The sequence below is a fragment of the Hippopotamus amphibius genome, chromosome 17 (genome assembly GCF_030028045.1).
Source record: "Hippopotamus amphibius kiboko isolate mHipAmp2 chromosome 17, mHipAmp2.hap2, whole genome shotgun sequence".
NCBI classification, from domain to species: Eukaryota; Metazoa; Chordata; class Mammalia; order Artiodactyla; family Hippopotamidae; genus Hippopotamus; species Hippopotamus amphibius.
In genome coordinates, this window is record NC_080202.1 from 46,669,110 (window position 1) to 46,686,023 (window position 16,914).

Here is a 16,914-nt window from a genome sequence, read left to right on the forward strand (position 1 = left end):
AGGAAAACCTGCCTTTGTGATCCCAGGGGTGGCTGCCTGGAGCGCCACGTCTCCCTCCACATGGCAGACCCTTATCATCCTCCCAGAGGCCAGCATCCTCTGGGCTGCCTGTGTCCCCGTCTCCCCCGCTGGATGTCAGGCACCTGGTGACCCCAGTGACCACCCGGGGAAGGCAGCCGCTGTCACCACACCGCACTCACCAGGCTGGGTCCCTCTACAACAGGGACCTCAGAGGGAAATTTTGCACCGGGGGTATCTGGCAGCATCTGGAGACAGTTCAGGTTACCAAGCCTGGGAGTGAGGCGGACCGCTACTGCCAGGATGCTGCTAAAATCCTACAGTGCACAAGACGGCCCCCACCAGGAAGAATCAAGTTCGAAGCGGGTGAATCAGGTACTAGACTAACTCTGGGGCAGGGACGGTGGAGACCAGCAGGGACCGCGGGCAGTGATGCACAGGAGCGGTGGCCTCGACGGACAAATCCAGAGCCTTTCTGTGGAATGGGTGTTCCAGGGTCCACTGCACACTCAACAGTGAGTCAGCCACATCACCAGTTACCAGCTGGGCCTCCCCTCCCCCGTGGGCCGCAGAACAGGACAGAGTCTGAACTTCCGCAAAATACACTCAAATCCTGTGGAGCGCGGGTGCCAGGAACATCCCTGACAGCCTCAAGCTGGTCACACAGCAGTGCCACGGCCAGGCTCCCCTGCTGCAGCCCGGAGGCCATTCCGGACTCAATCTGCACGATGGGGCCACAGCACCTCCACTGCGGCACGGACCTGCTGGCCAAGGCGCTAGGCTTAGGTCTGAACATACTTGGGGTCTCGGGTTTCTACCCCGCCCCCGCACCGTACAGGCCGGAGACGCGCTGCTGCCCGTCCCCCTTCCGCTCGAAACTCCCCTTTGCAACCCGGCTCTTCTCTCCCGGACCGTTCTCCCCGTCCCTCGCACGCACGGCCCTCTCCTCTCCGCGGCGTCTTAGCCTGTCCCGCCCCCGGGCCACACGCCCGCGGCGCTTGGTGCCCCTGCCAAGCCGCCGACTCCGGTATCCGCCGCGTCCAGCCAGGCGCACTGGGCGCGGGGCAAGGGCGCACGGGGCGGAGTTCCGGCTCGCGGGGGCGGACCCGGGGCGGGGGCGGAGCTGCCCGGCGGGCGCCGCCCCCCAGCTGAGCAGGGACCTGGACCGCGGACTTGCAGACTTCAGAGGCTCAGGCGGCGGTGGGGGGCGCGGAGCTCCGCGCGCGGCTCCAGCGGCTCCAGCGGCTCGGGCGGCCCCGGCTCCGGCGGGGATGGGCGGGCGCGCGACCTGACCGCCTGGACTCGGAGCCCGGCCGCCCGGCCGCGCCGGGTCGAGGGTCTGCTCGGTAGGCGCGGACGCGGAGCCAGTGGCCGAGCCGGAGCCAGAGCATGCGGGGCGCGGCGCGGGCGGCCGTGGGGCGCGCGGGGCAGCTGTGGCCGAGGCCCCCCGCCCCGGGCCCTGGGCCACCACCGCTGCTGCTGCTGCTGGCGGTGCTGCTGGGCGGCGCGGGCGCGCAGTACTCGAGCGACTTGTGCAGCTGGAAGGGGAGGTGAGTTCGCGCGGCGCAACTCCGGCCCTCGGGTCTGCTCCTCTCCAGCGCGGGCCGGGCGCGCGGGGGTTCGGGGGCCCGCTCTCCGGGCCGAGTGCCGTCCCCGCCCTCCCCCGCCCCCGGTTCTAGAACAAAAGAGCCCGCGGCGTCCCGGTCCCCTGGCCCGGAGGACGCCCAGGGGGAGGCGCGCCTGCCGCGCGGTGGGGTCAATCCGGTCCGGCAGCCCACTCGCCCCGCGCGAGTTGCGCGGGTCCCCACTTGGTTCCCCGAGAGCCGCAGCCCGGACCACGCGATCCCTCACTGGAGGCGGGCGGGGGTCGGCCCTCTGGCCCTTCCCGGGCTCTGCCCTCGGCGAGGAGTTGCGCGCCCCGTGCCGGGAGGAGCCGGGCCTGCGCTCAGGAAGGGGTAAAGGGACAGAAGTGTCCGCTGGAAGGAGCGGTGGCTCCGGTGGTCGGAGCAGGGGCCCTCGCGCTGACCGCGCACTGACCACGTCGGTGTCGGGGGAGACCCGCGGGCGGGCACCTTGCGCGGGGCGAGTTCGGAGCCTGGCCGAGTCCCCAGCCCCGCCCCGTGAAGGTCAGGCCGCCCTTGGCAGCGAGCGCTGGGCACGGCGACCCCCCTTCACGCCCTCCGCCAAGGCAGGCAGCCGAGGACTTTTTTAAAAAACTGTAGTGTGACAGGCAAGGCACAAGCGTGGGCGGGGGGTGGGGGTGAGGGCACAGCTACTCAGAAACAGAACCGCCGTCCGCCAGGGCGCCGGCCCGGAGCCAGGCACCTCGCGGTCGGAGCTAGTGCTTTGGAAGTTGCGGATTCAGGGTTCGCAGGGGGAGATGCTGGTAACGTCTTCTTCTCCGAAAACGCTGTGGGCGCGGGCTGCCCTTGGGTCTGGGTGTCCAAGTGTCCCACCGTGCAGGGGCCCTAAGTCCCTGCCTTCTGATGGGAAGACTCCCGCTGGCAGACACCTCATGCTGTGGGGATGTCACAGGGTTATTTTGAGTGAAGACGGTTTTTCCGAGAAGGTCGGGGTTGTGCCAGTGTGCTGGGTTCTGCGTCAGTAGGGCAGCTGCTGGTCATCTTGGATACATACAGACCCAGTTCTCTGTGGAAACTGGCAATTACCCTGCTCCTTTCTCTCCGCTTCTCACCCCTCCTAGAGTGAAGGTCCTGGACTTCTGAGATTGGGCTGGCGTTGCCTACCCGCCCTCCCTGCTGCAGAAGTTCTCCCAGCTCACACCAGAGCAGGGGTGGTAGAGCTGAGACTGGGGCCCTGAGTGGCAGATCGGAGCTCTGGGGGAGGGTTGGCCTGGAGAATGCTGGCGCCAGCACAGAGCTGGCTGGGAGCCTCTGACTCTGACACACTCTTCTGGGGCTGCCCTCTCCCCCTTGCTGGTAATTAAACTCCCTGCTTTGCAGCCTCTGCTGGATGAATCGGTGCATCCCGAAACTGAGGCCTTGGGGTGTCCTGATTCAGCAGATCAAAAACAGAAACCCAGTCCCACCCCGTGAGCTTGAGTTTCTAGAGGAGGAGCTGACATCCTTTTCACATTCTTGGAGGACCCTGTGCCTGGACGAGGATGCCTCCCCTGCAGCCCAGAGGGAGCTGTGAGTGAGGACTGGTCAGGGGGCCAACCTGCTCCTGGACCATGCAGGTGTTTGCCGTGGGTAGAGGAATCCCTTCATCTTCCTGCTCCTGTGCATCCTCTTATCTACCTGGAGAAGCAGGGCCGCTTACCTGCGGCCCCTCTCCCTCCATCATTGCTAATGGACCCCTGGACTTGGACACCCTGCAGTGTCTGCCACTCAGCTCAAAGGCAGAACCCGGCCAAAGGGCGGCTGCAGTGGCTGTAGGAGCTGCGGGTGGGATCAGGAGCAGAGACGGGGCTAGGTCACATTCCTGGAGCATAAGCCCCCCTGGCGTTTTAATCGTTGCCCCCCGTTATCAATTTTTTTCACAAATCAGCTGACAGATTCTTACCCTGGTGTGCTGGTTTGCCTGCTGACTCTATAGCACGTATGGCTTTTTTATGAGCTGTTCGAAAGACAGCACAGGGTGGTGCAAGCCCTGGTGTGCTGGGTGGATTCTGATCCCCAGATAGGAAGGGAGTTGTTTTTTATGACACTGGCCACTCACATTTGACAGGCTGAATGTGTTTCTGAGTGTTTCCAAGCAGTGAAGTAGAAGATTTTGAAATCCCTCTCCCTGTGCAGGGGCAGGACGTGCCCTATCTTTATTAGGCCCTGGTCATAAAGGTGGACCATGAACTTCCCCACTGCGATGGGCTGGGCATTGCTGGTAGGTCACACCTGGGCTGTCTCTCCTGCAAGCTGCGGAAATGAAAAGTAACTCCAGGCAGCAGAGCCTTTTCGTTTCGCCCTTGATCTGAAGCTCTTCCTGACTTTAGTCAACAAGAGACCATCACTTCCTTCTGGTGACTCAGGGTTTGAGCCAGGCTGTGGGTGTGAGTGGTGTGGGCTACGTATGCTGCCACCACACTGACCCTGTCAGTCTGAGTAGCAGCTTGGAATTTGCCATCTTTCCCATAGAGGTGCTCCATCAGGTGTCAGTCTTCTCCGTTTCCTAAGGTAGAGTAGAACCATAGTTTTTTTTGCATCCTTTAGCTTCATCACAACATCAGAACGCAGTTATTTCCATTTTTCTTAGTTAGGATGTCACTTGTATGTCGTGAAACTTGTACAGTACCATCATCAGTGACCATTACTGATGTGGTGTGTTTTTGCACCTCCAGCATTTTTGCATAAACAGAAGTTTTTTCAGGCTTGCAGTGGTGGCTAGATTTTCTGGTAGGTACCAGGCAGACCATGAGTCTTCCACTTCAGCTGGCCCCAGGCTGAGCTGGGCAGATGTCTGTCTGAGTGGAGCTCTCGCTCTGATGTGAGTGTGGACACTGCTGTGTCGGGTGCCTAGTGGGAGTCTTGTTGGTCCTGATGATTTAGCAGAAAGAAGAGGCAGAGCAGAGCCCGTGCAGGCTCCAGGGACGGGGTGGACCTGTTAGAGGGTAAAGTGGTGGGGGCTTTATTTCTCATGTGTCCACCATCATTTTGTTCCTAGTCCTCTTTTAGGTGAGTGGCTTGTGAGTAAATGGATGTACGTGGCCACGTGTGCAGGCTGGTGGATGGCAGCCCCCAGCCTCAGGTGCGCCTCCCCCTGGGCAGCATGGGCTGGCCATCTGTCCCCATGAGGGCCCCCTCTGCCCCTGCCAAGACGCGGGCGGAGGGTGGGCCTCCCCATTTCACCCTCCACTGTTGGGGTGAAGGCAACCTCGTGAGAGGTACCCACAGCCTCTGGTGTGGGTTCTCCACTCCCTCAACCCCTAGGGCCCCCTCCTCCCACCAAGAGGGAAACAAAGCCTTGGACAGGATGGTTGTTGTGGGAGAGAGAATTGAGGATTGGTGCCTGGGCATGGGGCAAGTGTCCAGCTGCCCCTCAAGGCTGGAGCCAGCAGAGGAGAGACACTGTGATAAAGTTTGTTTGGCTGCATAAGAGCAGAGCTGATCATAGTCATCTGTGGCAACCACACACCATTTAGTCTAATTTTGTCACCCAGCACTATAATTACACCCATCCCCTGCTATGTGTCAGATGAGCTTATGTGAGTTTTATGTGACTGTAATTTGTAAGTCTGTTCTGCGTGTGCGGCCCTGGTAGGCGTCGGAGGCCGGGCTGCTCATGACCCAGGGCCTTGGGGGTGGGGAGTGGGGTGAGGAGGGAGTTCACCTCCTTGACACCTCTTTCTGATGTGGTCTGCTGGGTGACTGTGCAGCCCCGGCCTGCAGCTGGCCGTCGTATGAAAAGTGAGGCTTTTTGGGGCCTGAAGCATGAGTCACCAACAGTAAATGCAAACCATATGTTATGTGTTTTCTCCTCTGCAGAAAGGGTTTCTGGTAACTCACTCAGGCCAGGGCTCTGAATATAGCATTGTTTATTTCACATAAAAATCCTAAGAATGTGGGTGAACCTGTCTGAGATCTGATCAGAACCAAACTTCATGTAATAAAACACTTAGTTGAAGTCACCGTTGAGTTCCAGGGCTGCTTGGTGGTTATGACGTAACCGTTACCACAAGCTGACATTTACATTACAAGTTTGAGTAGGGGAAACTTGAACGTTTTTGATGGTTTCAATTTCTCGAAAACATAATGTTATGACTTACTCAAGACCTGCCTCCCCGAGAGCATAGCACACTTCATTTTTTCCTGTTTGGCATTTATTAGGAGTGAAACCCACTGGGCTCCCCAACAGTCCCCATCAGGAAGACAGGCATCTGCGGACCTTTTGTGTCCCCCTCCCTTTCCTTTTCCACCATTCCCTCCCGTGTCTTCCTGTGGAGGACCTTTACTTTACTTTTGTATCGTGCTTTGAGGATATTTGAGTTTGTTTTGAAAAAATACGATCGGCAACACAGGGTCTTCAGGTTTGCAAATGAATGAAAAAGCAGTGGAATCATCACCTTAAGGAAAATACGAACACTGTGCCTAACTGGGACCCTGAAGACAAAACTCATCAACAACCTAAACCGCCCCCCCCCCCCAAATGGCTAACATTGCCAATTGGTTTAAAAGCTGCTCCCTGGAGTGTATTATTTCTTATATTGCATTGCATTCCAGCAGGCCTCCTGTAACTTGAATCTGCTCATTGGTCTTCACACTCAGTGGGAATCTACCATCGTTTCCCGGCCCTCATTTGGTTATCTGGAACTTGGGTTGGTGCCAAAGCCCTGCTGGTGTTTCCTGGTTTATTTCTTGGAAGATCCATCCCTTCCTTGGTTCTCACCTCCACTGCACCCCTCACCGCCCCTGTTCAGGGAATCCCCCAGGACAAGGGCTCAGAGGCCAACAGAGCGTCAAGGTGGTGAGAGGGGTCTGGGAGCCAGAAGCTCCCGCACTTACCAGAGCGCTCAGAGCTGGTGCACTGGAGGGAACCAGGCGAGGGAGGCCGTGTGGCCACCGCTCCCTGGAGAGGGGCCCCGAGCTGCAGGGTGGAGGTGTTGCCAGCCTGCCTGTGGGCGAGGGGTGCTGGGGCACCCGAGTGGGCACCTCCCGGCTGACGTGTCTGCCCCTCCACAGCGGGCTGACGCACGAGGCCCACAGGAAGGAGGTGGAGCAGGTGTACCTGCGATGCTCCGCGGGCACTGTCGAGTGGATGTACCCAACTGGAGCGCTCATCGTGAACCTGCGGCCCAACACCTTCTCGCCCTCCCGGCACCTGACTCTGTGCATCAAGCCCCTCCGGGGCTCCTCGGGAGCCAATATTTATTTGGAAAAGACTGGAGAATTGAAACTGCTGGTGCGGGACGGGGACCTCGGGCCCGGCCAGGCGCCATGCTTCAGCTTCGAGCAGAGCGGCCTGTTCGTGGAGGCGACGCCCCAGCAGGACATCCGCAGGAGGACCACAGGCTTCCAGTATGAGCTGACCAGCCGGCGCGCGGGGCCGGACCTGCACACCCTGGCCAGTGAGTGTGGTGCCCGGGGTGGGGTGGCGGCCGCAGGTTCTCTCATGTGCCAGACCCCCGTGACGGTCTCCCACCCCCACCTTAGCACAGCTTCTGAACACACTGCTTGAGTCCGTGCTTCAGAGCTGGCGGGTCTGCCCGAGGCTAGCCGAGGGGCCCTTCCAGGAGCAGGTGCCCTGTTGGTGCTGTGGGCAGTTTGGACTTGGGAGGATGGCCACAGGTCAGAGCAGAGCCGTGACACGGTCCTGGCCCGCAGTACGCTCTTCTCCCCTGGGCCAGTTATGACTGTGATTTAAAATGGGTGCTGTTACCACCCAAACTACGACAGAGTTTCTCTGACACAAGTTGGCCGAGTGTTTTGGCGTCCGCTACAGCCCCTGAAACATCGAGTCTTGGGTGGGAGTCAAGGCAGATTCACGTTCCAGAGCTGGGATGTCCCAAATCATGGGCTGGTCCCAGGTTCCCGAGCTGTTTCACGGGTGGGTGTCAGTGAGGACTCCTCTGTGTGGAGTGAGGGGACCAGCGCCATGCCAGGTGGGGCAGCTGAGTGGCTGTGATGATCTGGAAACCTCCGGCGAGGTCCCAGAGGGGTCTCTGGGTGGCCAAGGGCCGGTGAGTTGGCTTTAGATTTTCCCTCCTTTTTTTTGAGGCCAGCAGGCAGCTTTACAGGGCCTTGTGTGGAAGGCAGTGTTGGTGTCTGGAAAGTTCTGTGGGCAGAGAGGAGTGTGTGGCCCCAAGAGCTCCCACACAGGGAAAACTCAGTGTCCCGTCTTTTAGTTAGGGACAACCAAGCCAGGTGCGACCCGTGCTTGAAGGTACAGATGCCTTTGTGGGGTCCAAGTGTGTGGGGTGGGGGCCGGCGGGGCTTGGGTGCACCATCTGCTTCAATTCCAAAACCAGTGGCCGCAAGATGCCTCCCGGGGGAAGGCGTGAGCTCGGGTAGTCCTGGGGGCAGGTTCCAGGAAGGCTGTTCCTGCAGGGACCGGCTGGGGTGATGGTCCGTTGGTGGGAAGGGCATCGAGCATGGAGGTGAGGCAGGGGTGCTGCTCACGCCCCATAGTGTGTAGTGCACCCCAGCACAGAGAATGGCCAAGCCCCAAGCACCAGCGCAGGACACCCCAACGTGGCAATGACCCGTCCCCACGTGTCAGCACGGGACACCCCAACACAGAGAATGGCCTGCCCCCAAGCATCCACACGGGACACCCCAACTTGGTAATGACCCGTCCCCAAGTGCCAGCACGGGACGCCCCAACGTGGTAGTGACCTGTCCCCAAGTGCCAGCATGGGATGCCCCAACATGGCAATGACCCGTCCCCACGTGTCAGCACGGGACACCCCAACACAGAGAATGGCCCGCCCCCAAGCATCCACATGGGACACCCCAACTTGGTAATGACCCGTCCCCAAGTGCCAGCACGGGACACCCCAACTTGGTAATGACCCATCCCCAAGTGCCAGCACGGGATGCCCCAATATGGTAGTGACCCGTCCCCAAATGCCAGCACGGGACACCCCAACTTGGTAATGACCCGTCCCCAAGTGCCAGCACGGGACACCCCAACACAGAGAATGGCCCGCCCCCAAGCATCCACACGGGACACCCCAACTTGGTAGTGACCCATCCCCAAGTGCCAGCACGGGACGCCCCAACATGGTAGTGACCCGTCCCCAAGTGCCAGCACGGGATGCCCCAACATGGTAGTGACCTGTCCCCAAGTGCCAGCACGGGACGCCCCAACATGGTAATGACCCGTCCCCAAGTGCCAGCAGTGCTGAGGCAGGAACACCTGGTTTGAGGGGTGGGCCAGCCCCAAGGATAGTGTAATCTCCACATTTTAGTGAGTAAAATCTTCCGTTGGGAAAAACCAGACCCACTAGGATTTGAAATGTAGGCTTTTCTCCTGAGTGTGAATCTGCATTTTATTGTTCTGTGCTCTTGCCTCAGATGAGTTTTCAAAACCTTAAATCTCTCGCAGACTCCACTGGTCTGTTACAGAGCTTCAGTTTATGACTGCCCAGGTAGGACCTCTCCCCACCGTGCCTGCCTGGGTAGGACCTCACCCCGTCAGGAATGCTGAAAGCTGCTGTAAAATCCCAGGACTTGAATAAAACTTTAACCACAACAGCCTCTATCTTGATCACCAGCAAGTGATCGCTGGGCTCACTTGGTGAGGGGGGCCGGGAGGTTGGCTGGAGATAAACTCTCAATAAAAACAAAATCTGGAAAAACCCAGTCACCAAATTCGATGTTTCTGACCATGGTGACAGTTGGCTAACAGGGCAGATATTAGGGACTTGCTAACATTCCTTTTACTGATTAAAATGTTGATGGGTTGAGGCCACTCGGCCGCGGGTCACATGTTCTCTCCGGCTGGAGCTTTGTTCCAGTCTGCTGTGCGGCTCCCACCAGATTCTTGGAGGCGACGGCATAAAGTGCTTTCCTTGCTGCCACCTGAGTGCCCCTGTCAGCACAGACTGGAGGCTCTGGTGGAAAATCCACAGTGTGGTCACCACCTGGGGTGACTCAGAGCCTGTGGCTCAGCCCTAGGGACATGAGACTGTTTCTCTCCCCCTCCTTGGGGGCAGCATCTGTGCCCCCCAGGCCCCAGGTCTACATTTCCAGGCTAGGAGAGTGAGTGGGTTTGGGAGAGGCCCGTGGGGTCGCAGGGAGAAGGTCCCGTGTGATGGGGTAGGTCATCTGGTCACTGGCTGTGGCTGGACGTTGGGCTGCTGGGGTGCCCTTGTTACCCCTGGACATGTGCCTGCCTGACCCTGGGGTGTCTCTTTAAATCTGGGGCCTGCAGGGATGCCAGGGACCTTGGGGTTGGTGGGGCGTGAGTGTCCATCTGCCCAGTGGCTGGGGCACTGGCTTGGGGCAGCACAGACACAGTGACTGTCAGAACTTGAGATGGGGACTCAAGACACTCCCAGGGTCTGGGAGCTGCAGGCCCAGCAGCTGTCTGTCCTGAGGGAGGTGAGGGCAGCAGGGATCTGGGGAGGCCGGTGTGTCCCTTCTCCCCAGGGATGGGCCCCTAAGCTTTTAATGCCAAAGGAATGGGTACGTAATGTGGAATGCTGGTGCCGGCCATCTGGCAGCAGTGACCTTCCTAGGGCCAGGCGGGCTCTCAGATGGCAGCGCTCCCCCGTCTGGCCCTGGCTGCAGCTGGGAGACCCCAGTGAAGCTGCAGTCCTGGTGTGTGGTGCCGTGGAGGTGAGCACATGCCCTGGAGCCGAGCAGCCGGTGACCCAACCTGCCGGGGAGGTGGACGAGCCTTCTCCCTCGCTGATGAATCTCAGGTTCCAGTTTGTGCTGACGTGAAAGTAAAGAGGCGCCGTGGGCCCGGGGCCCGGAGGAGAGGTGTGTGTGAGCCTTGCTCGCCTGCCGCAGCTCTGGGTGGTTCCGCAGGGAGTGTTTATGGCAAGCGTGTCAGCCTCGTGTCCGTCATGTTGCATAATCAGCTTCCTCGTATGAACTGAGACTCGCCAACAGCCAAGAAGAGGCCAGGACGGAGAGGCAGGCGGAGACGGAGGGGCAGGCGGGCGGCAGGGGGACTTCGGCCCCGGGGGACTCAGGATTTGGCTGCCACGTGGCAGGAGAGGGCAGACCTGCTCCCCCGCCCTTCCCCTGCTCTGAGGGCCTCACCAGGCACCTGAGTAACACGTCACTGCTTCCTCTGGCGCTGGAAGAATCTGGCAGGACACAGAAGGCAGGCGAGCAGCCAGATGCAACTCACTAATGGAAGAAGCTCCAGGCCATGCCTGGACTGTGTGCTGAAGCCTCACTGTGGGCCCGGCCAGGCTGTCTGGACCATCCTTCCCAGGGTCCCAGCACACTAGAGGAAACAGGCACCACGAAGACCCGCATTGCCCGCTGGGCTGGGGGACGTGTTGGGGTGGCCAGCAAGGGAGGGCAGGCGTGTTTTGCGGTCTGGTTCTAGGGGACAGACGCAGACCCCGTCTCTGTGGTTCTCATGGGGCAGCTCAGGTGGGCCCTGGATTCCAGCCTGTTCTTTTGCTACTTAGGGGATGAGAAGTAGAGACCACATCCACTCTCTGGGGTTTGGGGTTTGGGCTCTGTGTGGTGACCACCTGTGTGCGGGTGAGCAGGGAGGACAGTGGCGTTTTAGAACCACAGCTGGGGGTGGGGGGGCAGAGCAAGAGGACCTGCCCCTGTGCCGGCTGTGAAGGCCCAGAAGTGACTCCCATCACTGCCTGTGGGCACCAGGTGGGGTGGGATGGCCCGGGTCCCACAGCTTCTGATGGGCTTCATCTCTCTGTCCCCTTTGAAGCTGCTCTGTTGATGAGCCAGGGGCGAATGATCCCTTTGGGGAGCCTGGCGGGTGCAAACCCCGGCTGGGATCCCCTCCACCCCGGGCACCTTAGAGTTTAGATGTGGCCTTGATGGGGCATAAACAGCAACGTTCAGAACAGAAACCTTGTTATTTCCTGGAAACACTACAGGAGAGAACTTAATGTTTTCCCTAAGGTTCATTTAGATTCCTGCACCAGTGCTTCTCTGGCCCCCGTAATCATCGTAAAATTACTTCTCATCTCACCCAGCTCCAGACTCCTGGGGTGGAAGGCGTCACTCCTCCAGCTTCCTCACCAGGAAGAGGGAGGGAGGGGAGCAGGCGCAGGGGAGATGGCTGGTGAGGCCGGGAGTTCCCCTATGCCCGCAGGGGAGATGGGGTTTCACAGGTGGCGACCAGCCCCGGCCTGGTCCCTCGGGCTCCTCTGGGGCAATGTCAGCCTGCAGCCTGGAGTTGGGGTGAGTGCACGGTTGTCATGACCAGAGGAGGCCCTCTGTGCAGCGAACACTGGCCACGTTGGGGCCACGTTGCTTCCTGCCCTCCCCTCCCTGTTAAAATGCTGCATTTACCACCTGTCGTGGCTGCACTGAAGACCCCAGAGGCTGTCTCACGCATCATGTCCATCCCGGTCATCCTCACCTGGGCAGTCCCAGCCACGGGGCCAGTATCCCACTGTCTGCAAACCTCTCCTGGGTATCGGGCTGCCCACCCTCCCCACCTGTACCTGCCTCTCTCACCTGTGTCCCTGTCATGGCCCCCGGCTCACCTCCCTGACCCTGACGTTTCCTGCTTCATTCAGCTCATTTTATGCACATGCCAGAGTAATCTTCCTGACGTCCACGCCCCAGCCTGCCCCTTTCCAAGAACCACAGGCCAGAATTCCACCCGGCCCCTGGGCTGCCCCCTCCCCATCTTCCCCACAAGGAAACAAGATTCGATGTGTCAGAAACCAGTGCATTCCACTCGGCCTTTACGAGCCTGACTCCAATTAATAATTGTTTCCAGATTGCTTCTCTTGGCGTCCACAGCCCGGATCCTCCACGAAGGTGCCTACACTTCGTAAAGCTCAGGGTCATAAGAGAGTCTCCGGGGGTTGCGGGGGGATCTGTTAGCTCAGCTGTCAGTGGCACCATCACTGAGGCTTTGGGTGGGAGGGTCTGCAGGCTGCTGACTGCCCGCCCACCCCCGGGGCCACCGGGGTCCTCATACATCCTGTGTGGGGCTGGGAGCGAGTCAGGGCAGGGCCCCTGGGACAAGCTCACGCCACCTTTCTCCTCAGCGGTCAGCCGAGGTCCCGCCCGGGGCCTGTGACCCACAGAGAGTGCGAGGCTCCAGGGCTTGGTGATCACACGCGACCAGGCCTGGGGTCCGACCACAGTGCACGGCCTGGGCCTGTCTCAGCTTCTAGAGAGCTTGTGTGGACCTTGCCTCCCATCCACCTGAGCTTGGAGCTTGCGTGGCCTGGTCCGGCACCCCAGGTGGGGGCCTCTGACCCAGGGGGCACTGGGGGCACCGCCAGGATGGGACGTATCCCCACTGCCACGGGCCCCTCGGCATACAGGCCAGAATAAAACACCGCCTCTCTTGGGCTGTGAGCCTCCCCGATGCCCACGGGGCTGCGTTCCCCTTTTCCTCACTCTGGTGGCCTCGTCAGGCCCAGCGTGGGCAGCAGGCTCCCAGCAGGCTAGCGGTGGAGGACCCTCAGTTGGCCACCCTCTTTTTTAAGAGAGGCTCTGATGCTGGGTGTCCACACGCGTGACACAAAGCCTCGGGTGGGCGGGAGGCTCGGGATTTGGAGCTGGGGCGGGAGGCGCCCCGTGCTCTCAGATGCGTCAGACGTGTCCGACAGGCTGTTCTTGTTCTGTGGCTTCTCCTTTTTCCTGATAACTTAACAGACGCGCCCGTGAGTCATGCACTCGCTGGACTGGACTGGGACACGCACATCCACCCCCGCCTGAGGGCAGGACGGGAGGGCTAACGCTCTGGACACTCACGTCCATCCCCAAGGGGTCCCAGGGTACCAGAGACTCCAGGGTCTCTGTTGTGCCCACACACATTCTGGGTCCTGGAGGCCCCCCCCCCCCCAAATCTCCCTGCCTCCTCCAGGGCCCCCGAGTCACTGCAGCCACCGGGCAGTTGACAGCTCCGTTCAGGAGCTTCGAGGGCAGCTGGCCAGATGTGCTGACAGTTGTAGCTTTGTCCAGGCCCAGTGAGGGCCACGGCCAGGGACTTTGTGGGGTCTTCTGAACGTGAAAGGGCCGAGGGGAGCTTATCCTGGTGAGATTTCACACCTAACATTCCTGTTGTTATGGAATTTGGGCCCAAACCTAGAAACTTGAAATAGGCGAGGAAATGTGCAACATCAGAGCCAAGTATTGTGATAAACTCGTGTCTCCCTAAATCCACAGCTGTTAGGAGCATCACGGTCCGGGGGGTCCCCAGAGCCTCGAGGTTTCTGTCTCCCCCCAGCCTTTCTGGAGGCCTCGTGCTCATCCGAGGCCGTAGGTGGAGGGTGAGGTGAGGGCTGTTCCGGGGCAGAGGCCCACTGAGAAGGACTGGTTTCCCTGGAGGAATCAGCCCCCACCCCCGTCTGGGGGTCTCAGAGAGAATTCTGTGAACTGGGCTTGCCGTGGAAGGTGTCCGGAGGTATTTGCAGGTGGTCACCTGGTCCTGTTGGCTAGACAAGGACCTCCGTAGGCGAAGCAGGTGGACACGTCCCTCACGCCCACCAATGCCTTAGCAGGGTTGTGGCCTCGGTGGTACTTCTAGGCGGTGCCTTGACCCCCTGTGGAATCGTGGTGGCAGATGGGACTGTGGGGTCAGGGATGTGAGTGGGAGGCCCTGGCATTTCAGGGCCTGGCCGTGGAGGCTGAGTGAGGCTCTCAGCCAGGCTGGTGTCAGGGACATGGCCTTAGATTAGCTTAGGTTGGTTTTGGCACGAAAGAGCGCTTTACACGTGAGCCCAGTGGTTGCTCGCCCGGCACAACTGCAGTAACAAGCTAAGTGCGGTCAAGCATAAAACCCCACTTTCCTTCCATTTTCCCACCGCTGCAGGCAGACCAGGTGAGCCTGGGACCCCTAGAGATGTCTCCCCACCTGAGCCACCGAGGTCGTGGTCCCGCCTGCTCTCGGCACCTTGGTGGCAGAGGCGCAGGGCCTGGACAGTCGCTCCCGACATCCGAGGACTTAGAGGATGTCGTGTGGCCTACATGCGGCGGGTGGGGTCTGTGTGCCACATTCATCCACAGACCGCATCTGACCCTGCTCCTGACCTCGTTCTCTCCCTGCAGCCCCGTGCCGCCCTTGCAGCCACACCGAGGTGCTCTTGGCCGTCTGCACCAGCGACTTTGGTGAGTGTGCTGACGGTTCCCGCCACGTGGGGGAACTAAACGCTCTAGGGGGAGGAGACTCTGCTGAAGACCCTGGGCTTGGCCCCCACTTCCATCTCCCACTGCAGTCACAAGAAAATAATTTCCTCCATTGGAGTGACCCCGAGCCCAAGAGAGGGGACCCGTGTGCAGCACAGGGAGACAGTTGGGAATTCCTACTGAAGGTGGGAATTCCTATTTGAGGCGATACTGAGCATTTGCCTACTTTGTGCCTGAGTCCAAGTCCTAGCTCCAGCCTCTTCTCACAGCCCTGCCCGCATCTGGGTCCCCTGCAGGCACCAGAGCGGGAGTTAGAGGCCCAGGTGGGGCCAGGGCTGAGGTCAGGGACTCAGCCACCTGCTTGTGACGTTGGCACAAATGCTCTTGGTTTAAGGGTGGCAGCACTCAGGGTGCCTTCAATGGAGCCGGCCCAGCGGGACCTGGCTCTGAGCCCCCCAGGCTCTCAGGGCAGTTGGGTCGTGGAAGCGTGACCCCTTTCTTCTTTCTGGCCCCGCAAAGAGGGGGTCTGGGGCTAGGCGGGGTCCCCAAGCATGTACCTGCTCTGCTCTTTTCCACCCTTCTCCTTCCCGTCACCTTCCTCCCCTCCAAGCTTCACTATTTCTGTCCGATCTTGATACGGAACTGCGGCAGATCTTGGGAATAAACTGCAGTGACTTTTCTTGTTTTAACTTGAAAACTTGGTGCACAATGTGGTTTATATCTTCTATTTCCCCCCACTTCCGCGACCAGCCCTTGGTAGAAAAGCATCTCTGCCCCCGACAGTGTGAGTGGCAGGGACAACCCGTAGGCAACATCTTGTGTGTGGATTGTACTTTTTAATGAGCATTTCTAGATGGCAGAGTTCAGAGTCAGCTCCCGGTTCTGCTGGGGGTTGCGGGGTGTGGGGGCGGCGTGCTGTTTGCTTGGGGAGCACCCGGCTGACCACTGACCCCCTGTCCTTCCTCTGCAGTTGTCCGAGGCTCCATCCAGAACGTCACCCATGAGCCAGAACGGCAGGAGTCGGCCATCCACCTGCACGTGAGCCGGCTCTACCGGCAGAAGAGCAGGGTCTTCAGGCCGGCCCCCGAGGGCGAGGGCGGCGGCTGGCGGGGGCGCGTCTCCACGCTGCTGGAGTGTGGCGTCCGGCCAGGGCGCGGCGAGTTTCTCTTCACTGGCCATATGCACTTTGGGGAGGCCTGGCTTGGCTGTGCCCCGCGCTTCAAGGATTTCCAAAGGATGTACAGGGACGCTGAGGAGAGGGGGCTGAACCCCTGCGAGATGGGCACGGAGTGACTGCTGGGTGACTGCTGCAGCCGTGGTGGATACTCACGTTGGGGTGGGTGCCTGGCATTCCAGCTGGGTAGGCACATGCTGCATCTGGCCCCACAGGTTCCACCAAGCACTCTCTGACGGATTGATCAGAGATGCTGGAACATGCCAACTAAGTTATTATATTTTTTTTAAAAAAGAAATGTCCATAGGAAGCAAACTCCCGTGTCGTAAAATGCCTTTGTGTGCTGTTTCGTACTGTTTTCCGAGCATCTGAAGTCACTGCATTTGGCTGGTGTGTGGGGTGAAGTGTGGGCGCCGTAGCCCACAGCGGACGCCCGACACCCGACACCAGGCTTGGGTACCATTCAGTTGTTTCTTATGATGGAAATTTATGGGGCCAAATACCTATGGTTTTTTCATTTTGTGTTTGCTTTTTAAAGAATGAACTTTGCCAGCCATGGTCATTTTGGGGCTGAAGGCTGTTTCCATTCCAGGGAATAAAGACCAGCCTCTGACGGATCAGTGGTGCGTCTGTCTTAGGCCCTGGTCAGGGCTGTGTGGCACTCAGCTCTGGGCCTACGTCAGGGCTTCTTAGAGGGAGCCCTGCAGCCCTGGCGTTAGGGACCTTTCAACACTGGGCCCAGCTCTAGGTGAGGCTGTTACCCCCACGCGCGGCCTCTGCTGGATGCACCCCCCCACCCCCCGCCTTCCTGGTGGACCATCCCCATCTCCTTCAGCATCTGCCCTCCTCCTTCCTGTTAACCAGATCCTGCCCTTTGACCTCAGCTTCTCCCAAATGTCTGAGCCCAGGGCAGGTGTCTAGATACCCAGGAACTGGTCTGAGCCCCACATCCTCAATGATGAGTCGCTGTCCTACAGCTGCCGAAACAGATGACCACAGCCCAGGAGCTTAAACAACAGA

General features: G+C 59.7%; 1 protein-coding gene across 2 annotated transcripts; it reads left to right on the plus strand.

The window, feature by feature from the left end:
- Positions 1 to 1,187: 1,187 nt before the first annotated feature.
- METRNL (meteorin like, glial cell differentiation regulator) lies at positions 1,188 to 16,511 on the plus strand. Of its 2 annotated transcripts, none has more exons than XM_057714894.1 (4): positions 1,188 to 1,568; positions 6,654 to 7,039; positions 14,643 to 14,702; positions 15,691 to 16,511. In XM_057714894.1, exons 1-4 carry the CDS (start codon positions 1,408 to 1,410, stop codon positions 16,011 to 16,013), a joined length of 930 nt encoding a protein of 309 aa, XP_057570877.1. In that variant the 5' UTR covers positions 1,188 to 1,407; the 3' UTR covers positions 16,014 to 16,511. The 2 variants fall into 2 exon arrangements, with proteins under 2 accessions (XP_057570877.1, XP_057570878.1); XM_057714895.1 differs by lacking the exon at positions 1,188 to 1,568 and adding an exon at positions 2,723 to 2,957.
- Positions 16,512 to 16,914: the final 403 nt, after the last annotated feature.